This window comes from Epinephelus lanceolatus, chromosome 3 (assembly GCF_041903045.1).
Source record: "Epinephelus lanceolatus isolate andai-2023 chromosome 3, ASM4190304v1, whole genome shotgun sequence".
Lineage (NCBI taxonomy): Eukaryota > Metazoa > Chordata > Actinopteri > Perciformes > Serranidae > Epinephelus > Epinephelus lanceolatus.
Window position 1 is genome coordinate 15838567 of NC_135736.1, and position 27925 is coordinate 15866491.

At 39.9% G+C, this 27925-nt stretch overlaps 3 protein-coding genes across 3 annotated transcripts; 2 read left to right on the forward strand and 1 right to left on the reverse strand.

Annotated features, from left to right (window-relative positions):
• Window positions 1–570: 570 nt before the first annotated feature.
• On the reverse strand, window positions 571–8594 carry LOC117255762 (uncharacterized). The gene is made up of 4 exons (XM_033624933.2): window positions 8261–8594; window positions 6570–6711; window positions 6173–6318; window positions 571–736 (listed from the first exon to the last, which is right to left on the reverse strand). Exons 1-4 carry the CDS (start codon window positions 8263–8265, stop codon window positions 571–573), a joined length of 459 nt encoding a protein of 152 aa, XP_033480824.2. The 5' UTR covers window positions 8266–8594.
• On the forward strand, window positions 8527–13053 carry LOC117255748 (ecto-ADP-ribosyltransferase 4-like). The gene is made up of 3 exons (XM_033624910.2): window positions 8527–8700; window positions 11097–11236; window positions 11376–13053. The coding sequence occupies exons 2-3, from the start codon at window positions 11099–11101 to the stop codon at window positions 12285–12287; spliced, it is 1050 nt and encodes a 349-aa protein (XP_033480801.1). The 5' UTR covers window positions 8527–8700; window positions 11097–11098; the 3' UTR covers window positions 12288–13053.
• Window positions 13054–13927: 874 nt separating this feature from the next.
• Window positions 13928–15817, forward strand: LOC117255776 (NAD(P)(+)--arginine ADP-ribosyltransferase 1-like). The gene is made up of 3 exons (XM_033624955.2): window positions 13928–14069; window positions 14318–14402; window positions 14479–15817. Exons 2-3 carry the CDS (start codon window positions 14337–14339, stop codon window positions 15229–15231), a joined length of 819 nt encoding a protein of 272 aa, XP_033480846.2. The 5' UTR covers window positions 13928–14069; window positions 14318–14336; the 3' UTR covers window positions 15232–15817.
• The last annotated feature ends 12108 nt before the right edge of the window (window positions 15818–27925 follow it).

The window sequence follows — 27925 nt, forward strand, 5'->3', positions numbered from 1 at the left end:
CAGTATGTGTGAGTCACCGTCCAGTAACTAAAACAACATAATCAGGAAGATAAACGTTCCTCTGTTCATAGCTGGGGCGCTGAAGTAGCTGAAATACTTTGACCTCTTCAGTCCTTCAAAAAGCTTGTTGACATTTTGAAGGAGTCATGCTGTGCTACATCAACAAGTGATTGTGAAATATTAAAGAAGAATGTGTGACATTATTGGGACAGAGATTAACTTGTCAACTTACATTCCACAGTAAAATATGTCAAAAGTTGGAGGAGAATTCTCAGGGAAACCCATGCTATATGATGTTTTGTGGGTATCAGCCTACATTGTCAAAAATCTACTGAGCCCTCTGACAGCTGACACCATTCTGTAGCCCTGTAGATACAATACCTACATTGTACCGGCTTTGGCTAAACTGCAGTGGCTGTTAAGAGCTGATATGCAGCTTCACCTAATGCCATGGCTCGCTTTGTTGGTTGTTAGTGCTGTCCTGTTTGTGAGTGTGCCTGTGTGTATAGAAAACAGTGGAGAGTGTAGGAGAGGGGGTCGCTATTTACACACGTGTAACCAGTGGAGTGGTTACAAGAGCTTGTATCGGCACAAAAGATGAGGATATGTGACTAATGATGAAGAATGGGAGTCCGGTGGTTCGCGGGAAGTAATGGAGATGGCTGAAATGATGCTGGCATGAGGTGATGAAGTGGAAGCGTAGAGAGCATGTGTAGCTGGCAGACAGGTGGTGATCCTGAAGCACAGGAAAACACAGGTTAGTAACACAAGATAGCAAAACACTAGGAATAAACTGACTGTACGTTCCAATACCCATACTGTACCACCATACTATGTAGCATGTCAGAAAAAGACTTAGTATGTTCCAATACATAGTATGTCAAAAATATCAGGAGGTTCTTCTACATACAGTCCAATTTTGCAGTATGAAAGCCAGAATGCTTTTCTGGCCATTCTGACCCACAATCCTCTGTGCAGCAGACGATACGTCACGTTGACTGAGCTGCAAACAGATGACAGCTTGACCGCTCATTGACAGCTGTTTGACGGCTGTGAGAAGTCGCAATGACAGATGACAGAGCATTTAAGTAACTAATGACCAGTCAAATAGCAATAATATGAATATTAATTATTTAATTGAGCAAAATAATGATAAATATTACAAACAATAAAAGGTCATAACTATAAAGATAACAATGACAGACAACTGTAGATTAAACAGCAGAGCTTTCTGGGTTGATGTCCGTCTCTGGTGAACCCGTGAGCGATGTTTGTTTTATCTCTAAGGTAACGGATATAAAAGCAAGAGGTTAAAAGTTCAGGGAGTAATGTTATGAGTAAGTGGTATATCGCAATTGTGTGCATACTGCATGCAACAGTACATACTTTTTAAGGGCAGCTGTAGTATCTACTAGAAGTACAAAGAAAAATTATGCAATTTGGAACGCACCCAGAATCAGCCTTGATGCGTGGCTACCACAAAGGTTTAACAGCAGTCTGGCGAAGAGTGGTTGGAGAGCTTAGGATGTCCTGCACCTAAGCTGATAGCAGACAGGTGAGTGATGAGCAGAGCTGGGAGCCAAGCACATGCCAGCACACAGACAAAACAGAACAGAGAAAGAACAAAAAAGGGGAACAGAGAGAACGAATGGAGAGGGGAAATACTAGGGAAAATACACAAGTGACGTCCACAGTAACATGTCAGAGTGTCTGCGGTGAAAAAGGCCTGTTGCTTCCATCATTACCTGGGTTAATGTGCTGCTTCTGATGTCATGAGTTGTCTCTTGTGACAAGCTTGGTGCAGTCTGTTTCCTACCTTTGGGTGGGGCCCTAGGTGGCTGCCTATGTCACCTATAGGAAGCTCCACCACTGTAGACAGTAACAAGGGTGCCTAGGGCGCAGTGACCTAGGTCCAGCACTGCATGACTAGAAGCTCTGACCCATGAAGTAACGTCCAACACCTATGAATACCTGGGAATCACACACACCGACCAGCCCATTCTCGATTAGATTATTTTGCCAATTTGACTTGACAGCATTACATCAACTGATGCTTGTAAATGTCAGTAATTGAGAATAAATACAAGTACCTCAAATATATATTTTGTATTACTAAGGACATTTTTCTAAATGTCTTCTGCTTGCAGAACCTTTCCTGTGGCAGTGTCTTTTGAAGTACAGTATACTGTAAACTTCATGGCAGTGAAATGACATTTCATTTACCTTTATCATATTTTAACTGTTTTTATTGCATTTTTCAGGTAATCTGTACAAAAGTAACATAGCACATGGGCAAACAGTTATAAAAAGAACAAGTAGGTGAGGTAAGGTAAGACATAAATAACTAAAAACAAATCAATGATAAGATCAATAAAACAGTAAAATGAATAAGAGAAAATTGACTGAAATAAATTAAATAAGAATTTGGATAAATAAATAAGTAGATAACTGAATATAAAGTAATTCAAGGGGATGGGGGGGGGGTGGGGTTGAGGGCCTTATTCAGTCAACCTGGCACATTGAAGGTTGTTAAAGTAGTCAAGGAAGGGCTGCCATGCCTTGTAATATTTTTTCATAGAGCCCTGACTGTGATATCTCAGCTCTTCTAGCTTTAGGTGTGTTGTCACCTCTCTGACCCAACGGGCATGTGAAGGTGGAGCCCTGTCCTTCCACTTCAGGAGAATTAGTCGATGGGCCAGAGGGGACGCAAAAGCCATGAAGTTTGAATGGGTGCTTGAAGGGGTCAAGCCTTCTGGAGCTAAACCAAACACAGCCGTTACAGGGTTCGGTGACATATTACGACTGTACCTCTGTGAAAGAGTTTCAAATATCGATGACCAAAATGGGGCAATCGAATGACAGGAGAAAAACATGTTGTATAGTGTAGCTCAGGGTACAGTCTGGAGAGTCTGCTTCTGCAGAGTTGTACAGTTGCAATCAAAATTATTCAACCCCCATTGCATATTAGGCTTATTGGCAAAATGTACAATTTTTCAGCTGTTTGCAATAAACAAAGTAGACAAGAACAGTTGAAATAGTTTAATAAAACTAATATCACCATGGTTTTTATCCAAATTCAACACAAAATGCTACTTTTAATCACTACTGCAGTCTCAAAATTATTCAACCCCCTGTCTCAAGCACACCTGGTGCAACTAATCAAGGGCTTCATTAGTTCAGTTGTACTTGAGATAGAACACATAAATACCTCAACTGGCTAGGGGTTTGTTGAGAGTGACGTTTGATTGCATGTTAGAAATATGGCTAAGTCAAAAGAATTGTCCAAAAAGTTCAGAGAAGAAATCATTGCCTTGCACAAACAAGGAAAAGGATACAAAATGATAGCAAAAGCTCTGAATGTTCCAAGAGATACAGTTGGAAGCATAGTTCGCAAGTTCAAAGTTAAAGGAACAGTGGCTACACTACCTGGACGTGGCAGAAAGAGGAAACTATCAGCGGCTGCCACCAGATTCCTGAGGAGGCAAGTGTTCAAAAACCCTCGAGTGACTGCAAAACACCTGCAGCAAGACTTGGTGGCAGCAGGCACTGAGGTTTCAGTTTGCACAATAAGGCGCATACTAAACACTGAAGGGCTCCATGCCCGGACTCCAAGACGTACACCACTACTGACCCAAAAGCACAAGAAAAAACCATATAAATAAGCCACAGAAGTTTTGGAATTCTGTTCTGTGGAGTGATGAAACAAAACTGGAACTTTTCGGGCCTATAGAACAGCGGTATGTCTGGACGAAGAAGAATGAAGCATATGCTGAAAAGAACACCCTGCCTACAGTGAAGCATGGCGGTGGCTCAGTGATGCTCTGGGGCTGCTTTGCTGCCTCTGGCACTGGAAACCTGCAGCGTGTGGAGGGCACGATGGATTCAGTCAAGTATCAGGAAATCTTAGGTAAAAACGTCGTGCCGTCTGTGAGGAAGCTGAAGCTTGGGCGTCATTGGACCTTCCAACAGGATAATGATCCAAAGCATACCTCAAAGTCCACCAAGGCTTGGTTTCAGAAGAAGAAATGGAAGATTCTAGAGTGGCCGTCACAGTCACCTGACTTGAACCCCATAGAAAATCTCTGGTGGGATTTGAAGAAGGTGGCTGCAAAACGCACACCCAAGAATATTACTGAACTGGAGGCCATTGCCCATGAGGAATGGGCTAAGATTCCTCAGGAACGCTGTCTGAAGCTGGTGTCTGGCTATGCATCACGTTTGCAGCAGGTCATAACAGCAAAAGGGTGTTCTACTAAGTACTGATGCTCGTCATGAAGGGGTTGAATAATTTTGAGACTGCAGTAGTCATTAAAAGTAGCATTTTGTGTTGAATTTGGATCAAAACCCTTGTAATATTAGTTTCATTGAACTACTTAAACAGTTCTTGTGTAATTTGTTTATTGCAAACAGCTGAGAAATTGTATATTTTGCCAATAAGCCTAATATGCAATGGGGGTTGAATAATTTTGATTGCAACTGTATATGATGGAACACTTTGGAGTATATGCTTCACACAAACTGGTGACTTATGTATTCTCTCACTTTTAGATTGCCAGGTCTTCTTGGCAAGCACCCTTCAGATGGTTAAGAGAGAGCTAGAGATATTCTGAATCATGTTATACAGCTTTGAAATAGCTGAGGCTAAGTCATCCATCCAACCCCTGCACGGAGCTGCTGGGAGGGAGGTAATGTGCTTCCGAGTAAGGTCTCCAACTTGTAGGTATCTAAAATAATGCGTCCTTGGGATGTCATGCTTTTTAACCAAACCGGTCAAAGGAAGAAAAAACACCATTATGGGAGAGGTCAGCAAAACATTTCAGGTCCTTTTGGAACCCCTCATTAACCTCTATGCTGTTTTTTACCTGATGGCCTAACGTGCTTATTTAAATAAAACTGTGGTTGTAATGTCTCACTGGTCATATCACATTTTTATGAAGCCCCCAAAATTGACAAAATGCAGTCAAAGATTATTAGACAAATAAAAAAAGGAGAAGAAAACATAAAGTAAAACAACATAAATTACATTTTTAACGATTTTATCAATTGAATGGTGGTAAAGGGAAAATAAACCTCATTAACAGTATTGTTTTTTGCCATATTCAGATATGTTTTGACTTGTCTAATATTCTTTTATGACACCTTTCCTCTCCAGGGCTCCATACACATTATTTTCTATTATGATCACAGTGTAAATCATACATATTTGGTCCTTTATTTTAGCCATTGTACTTGTTAGACCACACCCAACCTAACAGAGCACTTTATTGCAACATGGCAAGTAAGTCTAAAATGTAGACCAACGCCATTTATAAATATTGCTTCGTGAAGTTATGAAAACTCCCTAAATGTGAGCATTGTAAGTATGCCATATGTCAGGTGTGATGAATACTTTAACCATATTTTCCTTTTTCTTAGGTTTTAAAACAGCCTACTCTGGGCCACAGTGTGAATGCCGCCATCTTTATTTACCATCTTTATTAAAAAATCAAACCTGGCCCTTTAAATGACAGCTCCATCAGGGTAGTAAGTGCTGCTATGCAATGATGGGGCACTGTAAACAGCAGTTTTCTTGTGGTTGTCTAACACCTTCACAATGACAAAGGGTAGCAAAAGAGATACAATAATCATACAAGTGATGACAAAAATGAGCCAGAATCCCTCCACTGGTAATGCAGATATTGGGTGCAGCATATTACTCTCTCTATCATAAACACAGTTCAGGTTGCTCTTCAGTCTGTAGACCACTTTACACCTCTGTGTGTCCGTCTCTGTGTCTGTGACTTTGAACACCTCGTAGGGAGGAATCAGCACCTGACTGTTTAGTTTCAAGGCTGAGTAATGCGTTACATTAGCACCAAAACACGTGTGTACTTCAAAACACGAAGCGTTCCTTGTAAAGTTCCCCCCGTCAGATCCTAACATGAAGGTGCTGAAGCGAATCAGTTTGTCAGAGATGTTCAGATGTAGAAGGGTCTCTGTTCTGTAACTTGTGCTGAGACATGTCACCTGACTGTGCCTCAGAATCTGAACGGCTTCACTCAGGGAAAAATAAAGGGAGCGTGGCTTAAATATCTCCTTTGGTCGTTTTCCACGTCTGTCCTCAGTCTTGGCAGGTTGCAGCATAATATCTGTGTACATGTATATGGCTATGGAATGATCTTTCTCCATGTACTTGTGTGCGGGCTCTCTGGCTTTCTGCTCTGCGTTGCTCCACGCTTGACTGAAGTTTGTTCTGGCGTCCCAGGTCTGCATTATGGCTGCATCAGTCACAACTCTGACTTTGGATCTGCAGTCGTCATTCAGGTCATAGGACACATCCTGGATACAATGTTGAAATGAGGAGAAAAGTGTTGTTCAGTATTTATCCAGTAGATGGAAATACAGACTAAATGAACAGTATTAGGCCAGAACTTCTTTAGCACAACCCTTAAAAACACTAGAGTTTTAAAAACTTTGGAGTTGTTTTAATAGTGCATGCTTAAAATGACAAAAGTATGACTGATAACTGGGAAATGATTTTATTTCATGTCAAATATGAAGTGTTAAATAATACTGTAAATGTTAAATACCTCTTCAATGACATCCTGCCAGCCGAGTGTCACATATGTGACAACAAATATCAGCAGTCCCACCAAAAGACCAAGGGATGTTACGGCACACACAAATAAAGTTTTTCTCTGACATGCTTGGCTCTCCCAGGAAGGCATAGTGCTTCTGAAACGGAGGAAAGCTGTTGATTAATGCTGCACAATGGTTCCCTATGAAATGTTTTTCATATTGTCTCTCATGCCGCTACAAGGCCTGGATAATGGCAATAATATATTGAGTTGCAGAGGTCAGACACCATAGGTGTGTGATGGCAAGGATAGCTGTAAACTGGTGAGTGAATTAACACTACAGTGTGAGTGTATGTGGGCCTCACTTTTTGCAGACTCCACATTTTATCACTAAGAGCTCACAAATAGGAAGGACTCAATAAAATGAATGAAAATGATGAGGCACCCTGAGATGCTGGAATTTTGCAGGATTTTGACTCTCCTGTTTGCAAGAGATGAATAAAAACCTGCGTTGCCTAATAAGTACTGGAACTGAGTGCCATACTGTAGAATTAGGGCTGTAAAAACAACATTAATTTTGATTAATTAATCACAGAAAAATACAAGGCATTAAAAAATTAACATTGATTTGTGATCTTTGACCCGGTGTGTCATTGAAGGCCACAGTGGCTTTGTCACATGATGGAGGCAGACGAGATGAAGCTGCTTGGCCACATGAATGGTGCATTTACATTGAAAAACAACCCAGATGGAACTGTTGATAGGAGCACCATTCTCTGCAGTTCCTGCAGGAATTTTCATACTATCATCAAGTCACACTCGATGAGGTGTTCAGATGCAAACTGAGTAAGTCTATCTGTGACTGACCGACTAACTTCCTTGCAAAATGGACTGCAAACCAGTTTTGGTGGTAGAGGACAGGAGGACAATTGTGTCCAAAATCCAGCAGCTTTACTGCGACACATCTGCCAAAATTCATTTGAACTGAATTTTTTTCAATACTTCAACAGCAAAAATTTATGTATGCTATTTATTCAGATGAATTAATCACAGAGCATGTAATTAATTAGGTTAATTCTTTTTTAATCGCTTGACAGCCCTTTGTAGAATATTGCATTTTATCAAAATATATCAAATAATTTAAGTTCAATTCACTCAAAGAAGTACTTCACCCCTGTACAGGTGGTCTTTTCATAAAACTGGGCTGTCTATGCAGGAGAAAGATGCAAGTACTTTTGATATTGGTGCCACATGAGCAGAGAAACAGAGGAAAAGCTCAAGAGGTAGAAAAATCTACAACTACCAGAATGCCCTGCAACACACTGGACCAATAAACACTCCCACTGGCGAGTTATGTAATGCGAGATTGGCCATTTCCCACAGGAAACAATATGACAGCTGACTGGAAACAAACAATCTTAACTTACAGTTTAATAGATAGCTAAAATATGTTTCTGAAGACAGGTAGAAAAATAGGCAGTACAGTAACAAAATCTTGATTTAGATTTAATCAGCGCTGCCTACTTTGAAAGGATTGTGACTGTCCCTGTAAAATCCATTGCTCTACTGTATACACTGTTAAATACAAACAAAGATGTGGCACAAGTTATTTGGTGCTTAACTATCTACTCTTCACTCCACTCTACAAAATTTATATTCAATTTATACATATATATTAAAAATATGCTACTTTTTTAACTCACCACATCCTGAACAGCACTATGTTGATGTTTTTGTCTTTTATGTGAGAAGACGAGCTGTCATTAGCCTTTTCCAGAATGAAAAATGTCTTCAGCTTTACATTGTGCTTTTCGTGTTTTGCAACCACATGACACACCTTTGTTTGTTTTAACCTGAGCAAGCCGCCAAACAGGATTTACCAGTGTTACCACACATGGAACCTCCCTCTGCCAGTGTAAGCAGTGAAATGAAAGAGTCAGTAGGGGGCAAAGGTCACATTTACACATGCATAGATAAGATCCATATTAGCTCCACTTCCTGAAAGCAAAGGTGCAGAAGAATGTCTGTGCCGTCCTACCTGTAAATCCTGTCAGCCGGAACTTCTTTGCTGGCAAACAACAAAGCACCTGCACACTCATAAAGGAATACCATGCTGCTGATGGAAGCACTTGGCGGGGAAAAGGTAAGCCAATAACATGCAGACGTCATAAGCTGTTGGTGGAGAATATGAGGATGGTTATTGATGGATCAGTCTGTGAGCAAATATTGTGTGGGCTCTGATTATGGTTTAATGCTTGTCTTGTATGTCAGGCACTAGGCTGGTACTATTTTACTTGCAGATTTCAGCATAAAAACTGAATCAGTCACTGCACCTGCAAATACAATAATAATTTGAAGTCTGATGCATATTAATGCAGTTTCTCATAGAGGTGGCTAGATGGGGTCACTGAAAATTAAAACTCGTAACTGAAATTCAGGAATTCGATTATGCTGTTGAAGTATATAGGCTAGCTGCAAAAGATGTGTCAATATGAAGAGTTAAGGAATCACATACTGAAATACCTTGGTTGCTTATTTCCTGGTAATATTACTTATTATTATTTGATGATGCATAGATCCATACCAGTACAGTTTATATTTTGAGTTCCACAGTAATCCTGTAGGATATTCATTGTTTTCAAATCTTTCAAATAGGTGGGTTTTCCTTGAAAATATAAATATACAGCGTTAATTTGAAGGTAGTACACTGATTGTACAGTATGGTTAATTTATATCTTCACATATGAAAATAGATTGAATGTCACTGTCCTCATACTTCCATGTGTCCTTTATGTTGGCATAAATACAGCCAATAGATGGCGCTAGAGGGCAGGGTCAAGTTTCTGATAACAGCTAAAATGACTAAGGTGGAGGAGGTTGTAATAACAAATGGTTAGATACCTGAAAGAACTACCTGTAGCCATGGGAGAGAAGTTAATTTTCCATGATTTTTCATGATCCAGTAGTCTGGAATACACACTTGGAACATTACCGGGACAAAAATAGGATCTGCCAGGTATGTGGCATGTTTTGTGAAATATTTAATCCAAAAGACATATGAACATCTGAACGAGTCATAATGACGATCTGACTGTATATAATGCGTGGGAACTGCCCATTGGTCCAACAGCCCATTGTTCCGACCATATTAAACCCATTGTTCTGATGTCCTGTTGTTCCGAAATCATCATGATGTCCTGTGGTTAAGGTCTGGTTAGGTTTAGGCACAAAAACTACTTGGTTAGGGTCAGGAAAAGATCATGGTGTGGGTTAAAATGAAAAAGAAAGTGACAAACATATAAGCCATGAGCCTGCTCCGCCTCAAGCCTTTCCCAGCTGACCCAGAGCCAGTCGCGGCACACCATCAAGGCAGAAATACGCCCACCGGGAGCCGTTCAGCACTGCGGATCGTTGGACTAATGGGCTGTCGGACCAATGGGCTGTCGGACCAATGACGTGGACCCTAATGTATGACCATATTTTAACATAATAACATTACTCAGATTCCCAATGTGTTAAAACTTGAAAAACAATTTCTTTTTAATCACACAAACTCACTTGACGATCAACAGGCAACTGAATTAAAGGAAATAGCCTGTTAGCCAGTTAGCAGCCCTGTTAGCTAAGCTAGCACACTGTCATACAGTCTCTCTGAAATCCACAGCAAAAGTTCAATTTTTTGAATGTACTTGAGGCAAATTCTGGACCGAAATATTATGGAGGGGAGGAGTTTCGCAGGGACATTGTAAATCACGGAGATTCCCATAGGAATGAATGGACTTCCGGTTGCCTTGTCTCTGTACACATACAGTGGATACGAGGTGTTACAGGGAAGAAGCCCTCTCAAGTTTAGGGGAGACTTGTGGGTACCCATAAAACCTATTATCATTCAGATATCTAGAGGTCAGAGTTCAAGGTATCCATCCATCCATTTCCATCTGCTTATCCAGTGGGATGTGCGTCGAACACCTCTAATGGGAGGCACCCAGGAGAGATCCTAATAAGGTGCCAGAACCACCTCAACTGAGGCCTTTCAACATAAAGGAGCAGCGGCTCTACTCCGAGCTCCCTCTGGATGTCTGAGCTCCTTACCCTTTCTCCAAGGCTGAGCCCAGCCACCCCACGGAGGAAGCTCATTTCGACCGCTTGTATCCACAATCTCATTCTTTCGATCACTACCCAGAGCTCATGACCATAGGTGAGGGTTCAAGGTACTCCATTGAAAGTGGCAATGCCTGTTGTTCCCTTCGCTAAAATTTAGCCTAACTTGGGAAAGTTATTTAGCTTCCTTCCAATGGATGCCTTAGGTTGTCTAGTGAGACACCGCTACCTTCGCACTAGCTTAAAAAATAAGCACGCCACACCCTCTTAAAGACAATGATGTCAACCTGCAGTTATTTTTGACGGGTGGTTGGGGGGATTGGGGCGGTCTTGGTTGTGCCACTGTATTCATGATATTGAAAGTGTTAGAAAATATACATAGTATTTTCATTGGTTTAAAGATCATTTTTAAGCAAGAGGTTTTATGTTTTCATTCAGATATGAAGTTTGGCAAAGGAGCAGTGTGTGAGCTGAAGTCACTGAGAAACTGGGCGAGCCTTTGTGTGTTGTTGGCGGTGGCGCTCCTACTGTACCATGACCCATTTCTACTACTGTGGTGGCCTCAGAAACCTGCTGAGGTGGGATAACAGATCTTTTCTTCACATGCACCAAAAACATGCACAGTTTACCCGTTACTTTTGTCAGTAACTTTACAGTAAATATTCCATACCTTCTGTAAATTTTGCTCACTGTAGCTGTTTCCTATCTTCACTGCAGAAAACTAAGACTGATGCTTCACACCTGGACATGGCGACAGATTCCATTGATGACATGTATGACGGTTGCCGGTCTGAATCAGCCTCTGTGATCGACCTGTTTGGCGTGTTTGAGTGGCACTTCAATGGAAACTTCAGTAATGCCTGGGCTGCAGCTGAAAGCAGAGCAAAGAGACCTGTGCACGGGAACCTGAAAGAAGAGCACACTATAGTTATGTACATGTACACTGAGGTGAAAGACCTTCAACAAGATTTCAACCTTGCAGTGAAAACAGGGAGACACAATTACAGCACACACGGATTCAAATTCCACTATTTCTACTTCTACCTGACTGATGCCATTCAAATTCTGCATCGCAATCAGACATTGTGCAGAACCACCTATCACATGACGTGGAAACGGTTTGACCAGGATGTTGTCAACACAAACATGCGTTTTGGTGCTTTCACCTTGGCAGTTTCAAGCAAACAATCATTTGATCTTAATGGCAGTGTGTCTTGTTTTGAGATCTACTCATGCTTTGGTGCTGATATAACAGATTACTCTGCCACAAACCAAATAGGACAGGTGCTGATTCCTCCCTACGAGGTCTTCAAAGTTACAGACGTCCTGACAAATGACCCATGGTGCAGTGTTGTCTACAAGCTCGAGAGTACCAAAATACCAAGGGGAGATTTGAATTGTAAATTGCATGACAGGCAAATAAAAGCATATTTTGGAGCAGTTTTAAATCACTGGAACACTGGAAGTTATGGGATCATGACTGCATGCATCGCACTGTTGATTTTAATTTCTATAGTCCTTGTTAAACGAAGGCAGAAGCGTTTCGTGGCTGAAGTGTTCATTGCTCTGCTGGTGGTGGTGGTGATGATTCTGGTGATACTGAGAGTTAGTTTGATCAGAGATAGGTGAAGGTGGGAAACTATCTTGTGTTTGTTACCAGGAGAATTCATAAATTATATTTTTGAAAGTTTTGAGGAAATAAAATAAAAAAAATGTTGTACACTTCTCACTGTTTTTAATAGAAGACATCACATCACCCCAATCCTGGCTTCTTTTCAAGGGCTCCCTGTACATTTTAGGATTGATTTTATAATTATACCAATCATTTTTAAAGCATGTCTGGGTCTTGCCCCAAGCTATATGGTGGAAGTGTTGACCCCATATGATCCAGCTTGCAGCTGTACATCCTCCTTCTGGTAGTTCCAGAGTGGCGACTGAAATCTAAAGGTGAAAGTGCTTTTGCCATCAGGGCACCTTGGCTTTAGAACGACCTGCCTGAGGAGAAAAGTCTCGCAAATTCAGTGACCCTTTTAAATCACTCTTTAAAACCCATTTTTATAGACTTGCTTTGATATGATGGTGTCTTTTTATTCTCCTCATTTTTATGGTGTTCATCGCTTTTATTCTTTTTATTGTTTATTTTTGTTTTCATTGTTTATTTCTCATTGTCATCTGTCTGTGTGTTGTTTTTGCATTGTCTCTCTTGTCTAAATTTGACCTTATACTTGTCAAGCTTTGGTTCAGCATTACTGTTTAGCTTTTAACTGTTGTATTGCCTTTGAGGTATCTTGCTTCTGCTTTGATTTGTTTGTCAAAGCACTTTGTGGACTCTGTTTTTAAAGCTGTTGTGTGAAAACAGCTATGATTTTGATCATTAAATAATTTATTTATATTATTACTTTATTTAATATTATTATTATTATTATTATTATTATTATTATTATTGTTGTATTTTATTATTATACTGTGCATAATAATTGCCAAATAACTCACAAGTTCTTTTTTCTTTGATCATTGACATCAAAATTAGACATTAGACATATTTAGTTGTGACTTTATGGTACCGGTAGAGGACAGAAAAACCCAAACCTTCCTTGATTGTTGTTGTTCCAGAGTTGGCTGTCCACAGTCTAAAACTATATTTTTTATTGGAATATTTTCTATCAGGACTGGAAAGCCAAGTCAGTCACGCATTTTAAAGAAAATGTCATCAATGAACAATATCTTTTTGCCAATTTTCCAGTTTGTGAAGGCCAAAGAGGTAGTTTGATTGAACACATCATACAGTAAACACCTAGGCTGTCTCTACAGGTATCTAGCACACTTTTGTACCTCAGTATTGTACAGCATGTGAAGTCCTTCAGTTGTCTCTTCACCATGTGTATTACCACCTACTAGTGTAGGTATATAAATAATGAATATAAAATAATCATGCTTGTGCTGACACCAAAATAGCCACATTTTCCACCTTTAAAAACATTAACTACACGCAGTGAGGTCAAGAAAACTGATACAGTAGGCTCGCTGAAATAAATACATAAAAAGAAATAAATAAAGAAAGCAATCAATAAATAAATAAGTAAAGTTATTAATCAATTAAAAAATACCCTGCATGCAAAGTCATTATTTCCATGAGACTGACTTTGATGTTTGTGGCAATTTAAGATTTGCTTACAGACATACATAAATTCTTGTCTTAGGCTTTGGTTTAAGGTACAGCTGCATAATTCCCAGATGCACAGATCCATATAATTCATTACAATTAAAGACGAAAGAGTTGAGCACAGTCCTCACAGGTCCCGCCCCTGATTGGAATGGCCTGCAGCTGGTGACAGACCAGCAGGAACTCAGCTCAGCAGATAACCCACTATTCACCAAAGCAGTGCAACAACATGTAAGAACTGAACTGTGGTAAGTGAAAAAAAAGTCTTCATTTCTTCCCTAGTGTTTGATCTTCAGTTGAGGATTCCACTTCAAGGCCCATTTCAATCAAATCAAAGTCTTAAATCTTTTTTTTTTTTTTTTTACATTTAACATTAATCAGCAAGGTTAGATGAAGCTAGCAGATTCAAATAAGACAGCTGATGACTGAACAATGTATGCAGAAAATGACAAACAAACTGATCGACTGGTACTTTTACTGGTATTTTTGTGGGCAGGTTTCTGTGCTGGTGGAAGATGGCAGTTAGGACATTCTGGGCAGCAGTGCTGATGACATATGGAGTGTCCATGGGAATTGCAAAGGTAGTGTATCAGCTGGGTGTGTGAATACTAGCACCTGTGGGTGAGATACTTATTTTTTATTTTTGTGATATTTCAGACCTCTGCAGAACCTGGGTTAAAAGTTCCACTGGATTTGGCTCTAAACGCTGTTGATGATATGTACACTGGTTGCAAAGACAAGATGGAGTACAGAGTGAAGAAGGAGTACCTGGACAATGAGAAAAACAAAGACAAGAATTTCACCCTGGCCTGGGGCGAAGCAGAAAAATACTACAACAAAAAATGGCATAAAAAGGGAAAGCGACCTTCCACCTCCCTGGGAAAAGAACAGATCCTGGCTATTTATGTTTATACCCTCGACAAACCAAAAGTCTATCTTGATTTCAATGATGCAGTTCGAACCCAGAGATCTCAGTACAGGACCACATTTAGATATCACACTCTTCACTATTTCCTGACTGGCGCCCTCCAAACTCTCAACGCTCGCAAACCTGAAGAGGAAAGATGTCTCACTGGCTACCGCAGAGTCAACAGCTACTTTAGCCAAAATGTTCTCAACAAGGTGGTTCGCTTTGGCTCTTTTACCTCCAGCTCAATGGGTTGGTACCCCAGCGCTGAAAGATTTGGAGACAAGTCATGCTTTGAGATTTTCACATGCCTGGGGGCAGATGTGTCTCTGTACTCTAAGCTCGGGGAGTCCGAGAGAGAAGTGCTGATTCCTCCTTATGAGGCCTTTAAAGTCACAAAGATTGAGAGGAGATCTGATCGGAGGGATCTTCCATGTGAGGTGGTGTATACACTAGAAAGTACCCGCACACCTCTTTCCAATTTGAATTGTGCTCTTTTCTGAAATAAGCAGTCTCTCATGCTGTAGTTGAATTAGAAATAGTAAATGGCTTTAAAGGTCCAGTATGTAGGACTTAGTAGCATCTAGCAGTGAGGTGGCAGAGTTGGAGCTTGTCCCATGTGCCAAGCTTGTAGAGGAACTAAGGTGGTCTACGCTTAAACGCAAATGGCCCTATCCAGAGTCGATGTTTTATTTGTCATTTCTGTGCTATTGTAGAGCAACATGGCAGACTTGGTGGTGGAGGACTCATTCTGTATATTGATAGACAAAGCTCAAAACACAAGGATTCTTATTTTCTGGTGATTATAAACTAATGAAAACACACATTTAAAGAGCTTTTAAGAGTCTGATGATGCATCTGATGTTGCTAGCTCTTCTACTTGCACATAATGTGATGGAAATGTGAAATATATATCAAATGTTGGTTGCTTTATTCAATATGGAAATTGTAACATTGTATTGAGTTGTATTGCCCATGTGCTTTTTTGCATAATCCTTCAATGTTATTGTATAAAACTGTGTTGAAAAACAATTAAAGACACATATGTTTCTCAAATTGTGTATATGCTAAATGTTTTTTGCTGTTTGAGTTTGATTCATTCACTACCATACCAAGTGTTTTATGGGCTCGTTTTGTCCTGGGTTTTACATCTCAGGCATACACTATACTGTTAGTGGAAGATGATTGGGCTGAATGCTGCCTGTTTGGAAGACTGCAGGCAGTACTCAGGGCTTAACAAAGTCCCCTCAGTTCCTCTTTAATTTGAGGAGAAGGTTTAAAGCCCCTTTCATTCACAGTCACTTCTGAAACTGAACATATGCCTTAAGCACTTGAATATATAGAGGTAAGGAAACTTACACAGAAAACTGCAATGATCTTTTTAACAATAAGTATCACTTTAGCAGAGAAAAAAACTTTACACATAACTATATGTGTAACTTGTGTGTCTGAAGCTATGTCAGTGATGTGTCCTCGCTTGACTTTTCTTTTTATGGTCACATTAAAATGTCTTCCTTGTAGTCTGACTCTGCTATGCTGTCTGATCTGCACGCCATGTGTGACTTCCCTTTATCATGGCAACTGCTTGCAATAAAAGCGTCATGTACTTTCGCAGTGACTGAATTAGAACGAGAAGGTCATTAACACATCAATGTCAGAACAATGTGAAAGTTCCAGATAAGTCAGAGATATAACAACTGCATGGAAGATGCCATTTAAAATCTGAACATTATTTTGAGAACATTTTAAGAACTCAGGGAAAAGAACAATTAAAAGTGTATGATATTTTGTTTCAGATTCTTCAAATGCACTTTCACACTTGCCTCCTCTGAATGTGCATGTGTGGAAATGTGGTTTACTTTTACCAGACAAAGAAATAGGCGTCATTGCCGTTTCACTTTGACTCACTAACCAATGGTAAAACCTCAAGCCCCATGTCTGATTTCAGAAACATCAGTGAGGACAAGTTGCAACTGCAGGCATGTTATCAGTCAAGCCAATTTACACAGAGCCATAGGCTGTTTTGTTAATTACAATGCCAATTAGCAGTTTCTGTCACTGTCCACGCAAGTAGTATACTATTAATGTTGTCAATGCAAACAACAGTCTGTTTAAAGGGAACAATCTTAAAATCTATCACAACCTAGACAAACTCTAACTGACTCTAATTGAGGGTTCAGCATTTTAAATGCCAAAGCAACAGAACTGAGGTCACAATTTTTGTAATATGGTACTAGCGATTGGTAGTTTGTTCCTTCTTCTATGCAATAAACAAATAAAATATGTAAACACAGAAGAGGGGTCAGAAAGTTCTGCTTCACAGGTAAAACTACTGTACATCTTAAAGGGAAATTTCTGTTTATTTCAACCTGTCTCCTATCATCCTAAATTTGTTTCAAGTGACTAGTGACATAAAAATAATAGTTAGCATGTTAGCCGTTAGCCTAGATACAGCCGGGGCGCATAGTAGCATCAGACCTGTTAAAATGTAAGTGAACGGGCATAATTCAAGTGCAAAGTTAGTCCACTAAACAAGCTTTTTTTCCACAAAGACCGCCTCATATCGTTAGGATAAATGTCAGAGAACATATAGAAAACGACATGTAAACGTGTTGTCTTACCTTACCGGTGTGCTGCCATGTTTGTTTACCATCTAGCTCTGCTTTCCAAAGCGCGGCCAAAATATATCTCACGAGCTCTAGATAAAGTCCAGCTGGATACTAACGTTACTCCAGGTGGAGATGTCTTGTCCTTGGTCACATCCAGACCTTGAAAATAAGGCTGCAACCGGTCCCATTCCTTGCAACAGAGGCATTCCTCTTCTGTGGGCACTGGGGCACAGCATTCATAGGTACACCACCAATCTCCAGAGCTACGCAGCCTTGCAGCAGCCATTCCTCCTCTCTCGTCCTCTACCTGTTGCGCCTCTCTCTCTCTCTCTCTCTCTCTCTCTCTCCTCCTCCGTTCTTCAATTTCACAAAGCTCTTCGTCAGTGTAAAAAGCTTGTTTAGTGGACTAACTTTGCACTTGAATTATGCCCGTTCACTTACATTTCAACAGGTCTGATGCTACTATGCGCCCCGGCTGTATCTAGGCTAACGGCTAACATGCTAACTATTATTTTTATGTCACTAGTCACTTGAAACAAATTTAGGACGATAGGAGACAGGTTGAAATAAACCGAAATTTCCCTTTAAGTACAGAAAATGGGAGAAGTCGTTATCCTTTTGACTGATAGTCTACCTAAGTTTGACCAGTGATTTCACGAGCCTTTCAGCTTGTGATAAGAGATGGGACCTCTTGTATGTGAAAGTTCTGAGCCAATATATAAATAAATAAATAAATAAATATAGACTTAAAGGACACATTGTACGTGTCATTTGTCTTGGCCGTAATTTCCTGTTAGAGGCCACAAGCTGCAAAACCCATGTGTGAAATGTGTGGGCTCACACAAAATTGCAAATGTGCTTGTGCAAAGAAGACTGTGAGGTTGTGAAGACCCTGTCTATAGAGAACATCTTTTTAACAAGGAAACATTCATAATGATTCTATCTGAAAACTGATATTGTGAGAGTTCATGTACAAACATGGAGCATAAGTGGTCAGTGGTTCTGAAGTGCATTGAGTATGAATATTAGATTAAACATGGTGAAATAGTGTATAGTGGAAGAGGAGTGTGTGTGTGTGTGTGTGTGTGTGTGTGTGTGTGTGTGTGTGTATGAGGGGTCAAATGTTTCACCCTTGCGTCTACTTAGGACACATCAGATCTAATCAAACCGCGTGAGCCTGCGCCTAAATTTTACATGTGTGGCTTGTTCGTGCCACTCAAATGACTATGAGTGTGTGTGTGTGCGTGTGTGTCTGTGTGTATGAGGGGTCAAACGTTTCACCCAATCACACTACAACGCGTCACTTGCGCCTACTTAGGACACATCAGATCTAAACAAACCGCGTGAGCCCACGCCTAAATTTTACATCGGGTCATTATGGAGACACGAGTGTTACACACACACCCGCTACATGATGTGCAGGCGTTGTTCGTGCCACTCAAATGACTATGAGTGTGTGTGTGTGTGTGTGTGTGTGTGTGTGTGTGTGAGGACTTATGTCCTCACACACACACACAGGTAAATATCCTGAACGCATGCTGCAGTCCAGCTGTCTGATCAAAACCTTTGACCTGTACAGTACTGCACAGCATCTTCTCCTCCTGAAAGCTGGTGAGTTATAAATAAACTTTTGAGAATCATTCTTTTTTTTCGGAAATAGTTTCAACATTTTTTTATATTTCTGTGCTGGTAGTACAGAATGTGACGCAGCTCATTGTTGTTGACTAGCTTTGTGTATGTGCATAGATTCAACAGTTTTACTGACTGCAGTGATGAAGGGTAACATGCTGATCTTAACTACACTTCCCTTGCTCCTTTCCTGGATGCTGTATGTGGACTTCAGGATGGTGGAGTGTGTGGACATTTCAAAGAATTTAGAAATGTTAACATGCTGTTTTCACAGTGACTTTAACAAGTTGCTCACATTTGAAAACACCACATCAGAAAATGTTTAACAATAAATGTATTTCATTTAGACATCAGGTACATAAGTGTAAATAGAATCCTGACAGTAGAATACTGGGATGCTTGCAGAGGTATTAATCTTAAGTTTGTTAAGTTTTGATATTGGTAAAGTGTTTTGATCAATTTTCCATATGCAACTGAACATGTTGAGGCACCAGTTAACATTAAGAGAGCCTGCAATTTGGACATAGCATTTGTTGTGTGAGAATACCTATTGTCTTCCTGGTAATTACTCATTCACTATTCTAAGAATTATGGTATTTTACCGTGATTGTTGCTTAAACTAAAAGTGATGTTGTGCAATTGTTAGCAAGTAGCTGCCTTGTAACTCAGTAACTCTTAATGTGTGATGGTGGGTGTTAACACAATAACTCAAATGACAAACCTGTTCTCAATCTTCACTCAGGCAATAACTCTCATGAGCTAGACCAGGTTGTGAAGTACAGTTTTGATACTGTTTGTTCAATGAGGTTTCTCTTCATCTGTTTCTTTATTTTCCTTTAACTGTAGGTCCCACAAGATGCCAATGAAATGAGCATGGTTGACAGTTCAGTTGATGACATGTATTTCAACTGCAAAGATTCAATGATGACAGTTATCAAGGACAAATACTTTGAGAATGAAAAGAAATCATTTGCAAACGTCTGGAACGATGCAATAAATACTATTGAACCAAAATTTGAACAGAGAGAGGATAAGGCTCTAACCAGAGAACACTGGCAAGCGATCTTTGTTTATACATCTGAGGATGTGTATGAAAAATTCAATAAGGAAGTCCGGACAGGAAGAAAACAAAGGTCATGTGCAGCACCAGTGCTGCAATTGACTCCAGAACACGAGGGAACATGGGGTACCATAAATATACCGAGTGTTGGTACCCATCCCTACTGTTACCTGCCTGTCTTTTGATCTCACTGCATGCCATCCATTTACAATAAATCACTGAACTCATCCTGCTGCCTCCTCATCTGTTTGATCTGCGTTTAGGTCCTTCTCCTGCACTTCTCATCGAGACACTTAGACCTTGGAATTTTTTCTGTTACAGTCACAGATGCAGTTGCTGTGAAATATAACATCAGTGACAGTGTTAGGTGACTGGTATATTTTAAATTAATCAAAGGTATATGGCTGTACACATAAGTCCACCTTGTGTTGCATACTTTGCTTTCAATAACTCCAAAATTGCCTTATTTGCATGTTATATTCCCGTAGTTGGCTTGGATGATCAGGTATCACACCAAATTGTGTGAGCCTCACTACCTAACAGTAGAGTGCTGGTGTATGTAGTTACCAGCTCAGTTACTAGCTTTGGCCAGGGCTGGACGATCACACAATGGGCCCCAGATATGCAAAAGGCTTTGGCTAGCTGTTGGTGGTAAGGAAACACCTCCAAACTGTCAACAGGCTGCTTGTTAAACTGCAGTGTCAGGTTTTCTAGTTGTTAGAAGGCACCTTTGACAAAGCTGAACAACCAAAAATAATGTAGATAGTTAAGCTGTTGGGTAATTACTGTAAAATGTTTCTTTAGGAAACTCAGCTGACACTGACACTGACCTCTGGTGGGCAGCTAGATATAAATATTTCATATAACTTTAAAAAGACAAAGCAAATATTTAAAAGTACATCACCAACCAAATACATGCAAACATGACTAACATGCACACACATTTCAAAAACAGCACATGATTTCTCATAAACTATTGCTCAACTATGTGTGTGTGTGTGTGTGTGTGTGTGTGTGTGTCTGTGTGTGTGTGTGTGTGTGTGTGTGTGTGTGTGTGTGTGTGTGCGTGTGTGTTTTCCATGACATGTATGTATGTGTTATTATGCATGCCCGCACCTCTTGTGGCTGCTAATATGAATAAACTTTGTTTTACCAAATGAATGACATCTAGACCTGTGGCAGCTTGAGAGAAATTACAGCACTGCTAACACTTAAATGTATTCACCAACCACTGTGTTGTTATCTATTTTGTACGTCGTTAACATATACAAACCTGTAATTTCAGATAACAAAATGCCTGAACAGGTTGTAATGTGCACTTTCATAAATGCACCAACTAGGGATGTTCCAGGCGACTAATTTCCCTGTTGACGTAATGATTTTTATTTATTTTTTAATTTTTTTTAAGATTATTTTTTAGGCTTTTTGCCTTTAATGAACAGGACAGAGTGAACTGGGGTGAGAGAGAAAGTGGGGGTTGAAATGCAGGAAAGTTTGAAAGTTTTAATTAAGACTAGTCGACTAGTCTAAAAAGAGGAAAAACAGAAAACAGTCAAAATTTAGCACAATTTATTGTTAAGCATTTGAAACATTGTCCCAAAAAATATAGCGTGCATTAAGAGCCCTTTGAAGCCTTTAATCACAATCTTCAACAACCATGATGGATTTTAAATGCAGCTGAAGTAGGCTACGAGACACCTTGCGCCGTGCGGTATGAATGTGAACATGATGGCAATTCAGTCAAAAGTTAACCACTTAAATAACATCTAAAATAAATAAATTGCCTCTGAAATGTGGGGACATTGAACCTTCCAGATTATCTGAAAAAAAAATATATATATATAGCAATTCACTTTAAAGTTAATAAAACAACATCTAAATTATAATTAAATTTCAGCTGAAATGAGAGATCCTTTGTAAATCCTGCACATTATCTGACAAAAACTCACTTACAGTTGACAAATAATATAACATCTCTAAAAAGATAAACTGCTGTTCAATTCATTTTCTAGATCAAAGTACTGCCAAACCGCGCTGGTTCTGTGAGAGGACGTCTCTCCAATTTCCCACCGTGCTGTTTTAAAACTTCACTCTACTCGAGCATTGTCGCGGGGAGGGGGACTGCTGTCTGACAGCTCTGTAGCTGTAGCACCCACTAGTGGCGGGCAGCTGCATGACAGTTAAGCGGCAGATGTTCAATTGCTTAGATGTCTAATCACGCATCCCTAGCACCAATGCAGAACCCAGCCAACTTTTGTATGTAGGGCCCATGTGGGTAGTAAATTGGCTTAAAAATCAGTCCCCAATGCCACTGTTCACAGGTTCCATATTGGTTCCATGACAGTTGGCCTCCTGGGTTGGTTTGCCCAAGTTGGCCCCACATTGGTTAATGGTTAGTGCTACCTGGGTACCAAGTGGGTATGGGTCCAAAATGGGCATCTTATCTGGGACTCACTTGGATAACCCAGCCAAGTGGGCAATTTGGCATGGGGCCAATATAACAATCCCTTGAGCTCTGATTTCATCACCCACATGGGCCCTATAAACAAACGTTGGCTGCAAATCTTCAGAACTGTCCCAGTTAACACTTGACAATGATATATCACTTCAAATAAAGGTAAAATAATATAAACTGTGGTGGATTACAAATTTCTCATTTCTGCTCTGTCTTTTATATTGTCCTCTAATGTGTTAAACTGCAAAAGCACCATTACAGGCCTTTAAGTCCATCAAGAATCACCTAGATGTTAGTTTAAAAAAAACACAACACACACTCAGACATTGCCAGGCAAAGTATCGCAGTGAGCATGCTGAAGATGTTGTTAATTGTTAATTGACTGCTATTAAACTGATGTGAATGGTCTCGTGACAAAAAAAAAGTCTATGGAAACTTTTTCAAATCTCTGGAGCAAGGCAGAAGCAACTGAACTAAAACAGAGAAAGGTTAAGAGTCTCTCAGAAAGGACCACAGTGTGTATCGCCTGCACACTCATCTACCAAACTCTCTTTAAGCAAATTGACTGCACCCACATACAGATTTTGCATGCCATCACATTATTTATGGACATTACTTGGTTGCTGATCATCAGATGAATACAGGTGTTTTGTGGATGATGTATTTAAAGCTGGAGTTTCTGTTGTACATTTTGGATTAAACATCAACGAACTCAGGACAAGACAAGGTTAGTCCTTTACGTTCTAGACTCTATTTAGCTTTCAAGTCATTACGGGAAATAATAAATTATATTTAAAGTGAAATAACTTTCTTTGGTTACCAGAGTGATCACATAATGTACATCTCTCTCCTCATCTTGTTTCACCACTGCTTGTTTCTCATATTAATTCTGTGAACTGTAGACTTTAGTGATGATCATTCTTGACAGTTTCAGAGCTTTAGTGTGGATTTGTTGACAGAAGAAATTTTAGTGATGCAGGCAAAGAGCAAACAACAGATTTGAAGTATCGGAAAATAAAGAGTTAATGCCATTCTCTCACAAAGTGCATGTACATGTCAGTGCCAGTTCTCACACTTTACCTCTTGACAAGAGGCAAGAGTTTATTTTAGCCAGAATTCTGAAAATGCATTCTTCAACATTACATTTCACTATAGTTTTCCGCTTGTACTTCTTTCCAGGAAACATGCAAAACCTCACGACAATCGACACACATCGGGAGTGTGGTCTCTGTGTGCACTCTGCCATCATTCCTTCTGCAGCTCTGCCTTATATCCTGATCTTTCTACCCACTAATGGCTGTGTGCTGTGGCTGATGATATCATCTCCTGTCTTCTGGACAGACAAGATGGAAGTGTCTGAGTTCCACTTGGTCCTCACAGAGCTACTCTTTGGATTCATGGGGCCACCTCTACTGACCACGACATTTTTTGTTGACACTATGCTGGCAGATCAAATGTTTAAATTCATCAGTGTGATATTTGTAGCCAGGATTCAATTCCAGGGCACCGTTTGTTTAGAACGCTACCTTGCAGTCGTCCACCCTGTGCTGTACCTCAGGTTGAAACCCCTGCGGTACAGGATGAGCCTTTGTTGTTTAATCTGGCTGCAAACCGTCATCTCTGCTATGGTCCAAATGTTCTTTTGCAGCGAAGATCCACAGTCAGTGGGCATGTACACAACCGCTTTTTCTGTTGTCTTTCTCGCCAACTCTTACTGTTGCTTATCAGTTCTCAGGGCTCTGAAACAGCCCCCGCCAGGGGAAGGAGAAAGAGGAGTATCCAACTTGATCAAGAAAAGGGCTTTCAATATGGTCCTGGTCTTTCAGGTGTCTACGTTTTTCAGCTTTGTACCCCTGATCACTTTGTACCTCCTGATTAGGAAAATGGATAATCGCACATTTTGTGTCCTGCATCCACTGGCTTACTGTGGGATGATTTGGCTTGGGGCTATCTATCCTGTCCTCTACCTCCGCAGGGCTAGGAAGCGCTTACTGAGAAATTATTTATGTCTAAATTGTTTTCAGGAGTAACTGCACTTGAAGTTGCTGTTTTTTACACTGCTGTGTTTTACAGAATAATGTAACACACTGAGTAGCAGTTGACAACGTGGACAAACAACAGACCAAACACAAGACTGTGTCACAAAAACCAGCTGTGCTCAAACTGTAGCCTACTTACTTAAAATTATTTAACTTAAAAAAAATGTCTTCTTTGGAAGACGATGAGTTTATTTTTACAGTCACAGTCAGCAGCAAGCCTAATTCAATCAGGAGAGACTTGTTTTTATAGTAAAAAGAATTTTTAATAACGTGCACATGATAAAGAAAAATGTGAAAAGTCTTTGGCGATTGGACCCAATAGAGATGGTATGATTTAAGGAGGGTGATGAATCCATAGTCGAATATGAACCCTCTGGGTCTAGATGCTGGTGGTGGTAGAGGTGGTGAAGATGAGATGACAGAGAGATGGAGAGGTGCCGATGATTTGGATGAGTAGAGGAATGAGCCTTTGTTGAGCATGTCCTGGACTCTGGATACAAAGGCTGGAGGTGAACGGGGTACAGGAGAGCTCAACAATTCTGCCTAGAATGATGGCTGACAGCAGCAGAAAAGAGAGCAGATTTAAAATTTTGCATTAGCATCCTGTTATCTTGATTGGATAGCCAGAAGAGTGAACACCCATAGTCAGCAGATTAGAGGAAGCAGTGGGAGTGTGAGGGAGAGAACTGTAAATGGATGAACACAAAGAAGGTCTTCCTGATTGAACTTACGCTGAGCTTCATATGTCAAACGAAATATGTATTACGTATTTCATCTTTATTTTCATGTCGTAATTTTATCTTTATTTTAGAGAAACATAACATAAACACATATAGCCTAAGGTTTGGATTAAATAGATACATTAAATTACAGTAAAATGATAATGTTAGGCCAGAGTGGGGTGAATTTTAGGCCCTTTATGTTATCGCATTGCTGCCTGCCTCTCAGCAATTCCACGTAGACCTGGCCTCCCTGCTGTAGCGACAGCAGTACTGTCTGGGAGGCGCTGATGTTTTTGGAGTCCCCTCTGTTGTCTTCCCAAGTGGATTTCGTCACCTCCTTTTTTCACATGAGTTGAGTCGGTCCAGAAGAAAGACCCGTGAATATACGTTGAGCACATTGCACGTCTTCATGACATTTATGATTCAAAACTTCATCAACACAGCACCAATCCTTGTGTCATCAGGTGACTTATTCTACACGTAAAGCCTGGAAACAAACAAACAAACAAAAAAGGTCCCTATAGCCAAAACAAAATAAGGAAAGCCCACTCCCTTCAAATTTATATGTTACAACTGTAGTTCATTTTAGTACAGTGGAAAGCTAAACTGCATTTTTTGGAAACTCATCCTCATGCCCAAACAACAGAATAGCCAGAAATGACCATTAGCACATGTACTTAGGATCACAGGTTTAAACGTGTGGTTAACACTATGAAATGCCAGGAAGAAACTGCCACTTTTTTACATTGTATTTGGGATTGTCCACTCATCCGGCCCTTTTGGAGTAAAATTCTTAGACACATGAGTAAATGGCTAGGTTAGACATTGCCAGTGTCCCAAAGACTGTGCTTATTTGGGGGACAGGTCACAAGTACATAGAGATGAATTCACCGTAGGTATGGTTGGAGTCATTACAGCTGCTAGAACAATACTCAGGTATTAGAAGTCAATGAAACCCCCAGAAACAAAAGAATGGGTCGACTATATGACAAAAACTGCCTCTTATGAATCCATGCTGACTAGGATGACAAACCGTGCCCAAGGACCAATCAGGAGGGATTTTTGAAATTATTTTGCATTGTCTGCGGGCCTGGAAGTGCGATTTTTGATTTCTATTTTTGTTTAATTTATTCTTTAAAAGAAAAAAAAAATCACTATTAATCTTCATGTGTTTATTTATTCAAATTTAATTTTGTTATTTTGATTGTTTTTTTTTTGCCAGACTGGGACTGGTGCTGTGTCCTCTCTTGTATGGATCTCTATCACCCTGTATAGTATTTTTATTTTTGTTTGTCAAGATTGAATGTCTAATTTGATATGTAGAACTGTCATGTAACCAAAATCAATAAAAACACTGTAATGGTTGTAGTGGAGCACTTAATACATTTTTGCACTCTCACTATAAAAGGCACTTGAGTCATGAGAATCATTGGAAAGCATTAATAGCAAAATAGAGACAAACATCAGAAAATGTACTAATACATAAACGATTAAAATTAAAAGAATTAAAGAATTTCCAGTGTGTACAGAATACAGATTTTAGGCACTTTAAAGTAAATTAACAGAAGTAACAATTTATAAACTCAAAGCCTTAACTATTTTTCGAATTTAGTTTAATATTTTATTGGAGCAAAATAATGAAACCATTTCTACAAATGCACTTTTACACTTAAGATATTCTTACATGACTCATTTGTCCATTTATCCAGTACAAATGATAAGGAAATGCAAAAGATTACCATATAAGTAATTAAATTTCACAATATAATACAGAGAAGAGGCAGTAATATAATTCAAAAGAAGATGACAGAAAGTCTACCTTGATTGGCATGTCTCTTTTTAAGAAAAAATATCAAATTTGTTTTATTGAAAGCCAAAATAATAAATAAATCAAATATTAAAAACAATAAAGTAGTTGTTGATTGAACAATACACCATTCAGTCTTCAGTGCACTAGTGACACCATCATGAATTCACCCCAGCTGAAGTGGTCATACTGACCATCCATGCACAGACTATGGTAAATACCAAAGAAAGTTCATCCTGTGCAGTGTGAGAGCTCCTCACACAGCTTTATTGTAAGGACATCTTCCAGTCTTTTGCAGGTAAATGAGTGGCTGGATGAACCCACTGGCAAAAGTAATGGAAGTGCAAGTATTTATGACTACTCTATGAAAACCAAGTGCTTAGATTGAAGAGAATAGCAACACAATGATCACTACGATGGTGAGAAGCTCCTCTCTTCATATTGTTGTCTCTCTCCTGTCTCCCCTGGCCAAGGTCTTTTTAGAGCCACAAGGAATGAAAAGAAGCACACATTCACTTACAAAAACAAGACACATCACCTAGGGTAAGATATCATAAATTATAGATAAACCAATAATTACTGCCCAAGCCACCCCGGAGGAGGCCACCTTATACCTCAGAGGTTTATACCTGAGGAACGCCACAGGGTAAACCACATCCACAAACTGCTCTATACTTCCACAGAGGGGAATGTTATTTGGAAAAACTTGCCAACAGAAAGCAAGCTGTAGAGAATCTCAAACACAGCCAGGTTGAGGGGGAAGAACTCTGCCGCCAGCGTACCTCCTGCTCCGGTTGCTATCAGCCACACAATATAGTGTTGGCTAGCAGACCCAGGACCAGACTGACTGTGATGGAGGCGGCTGATAAAATGTAG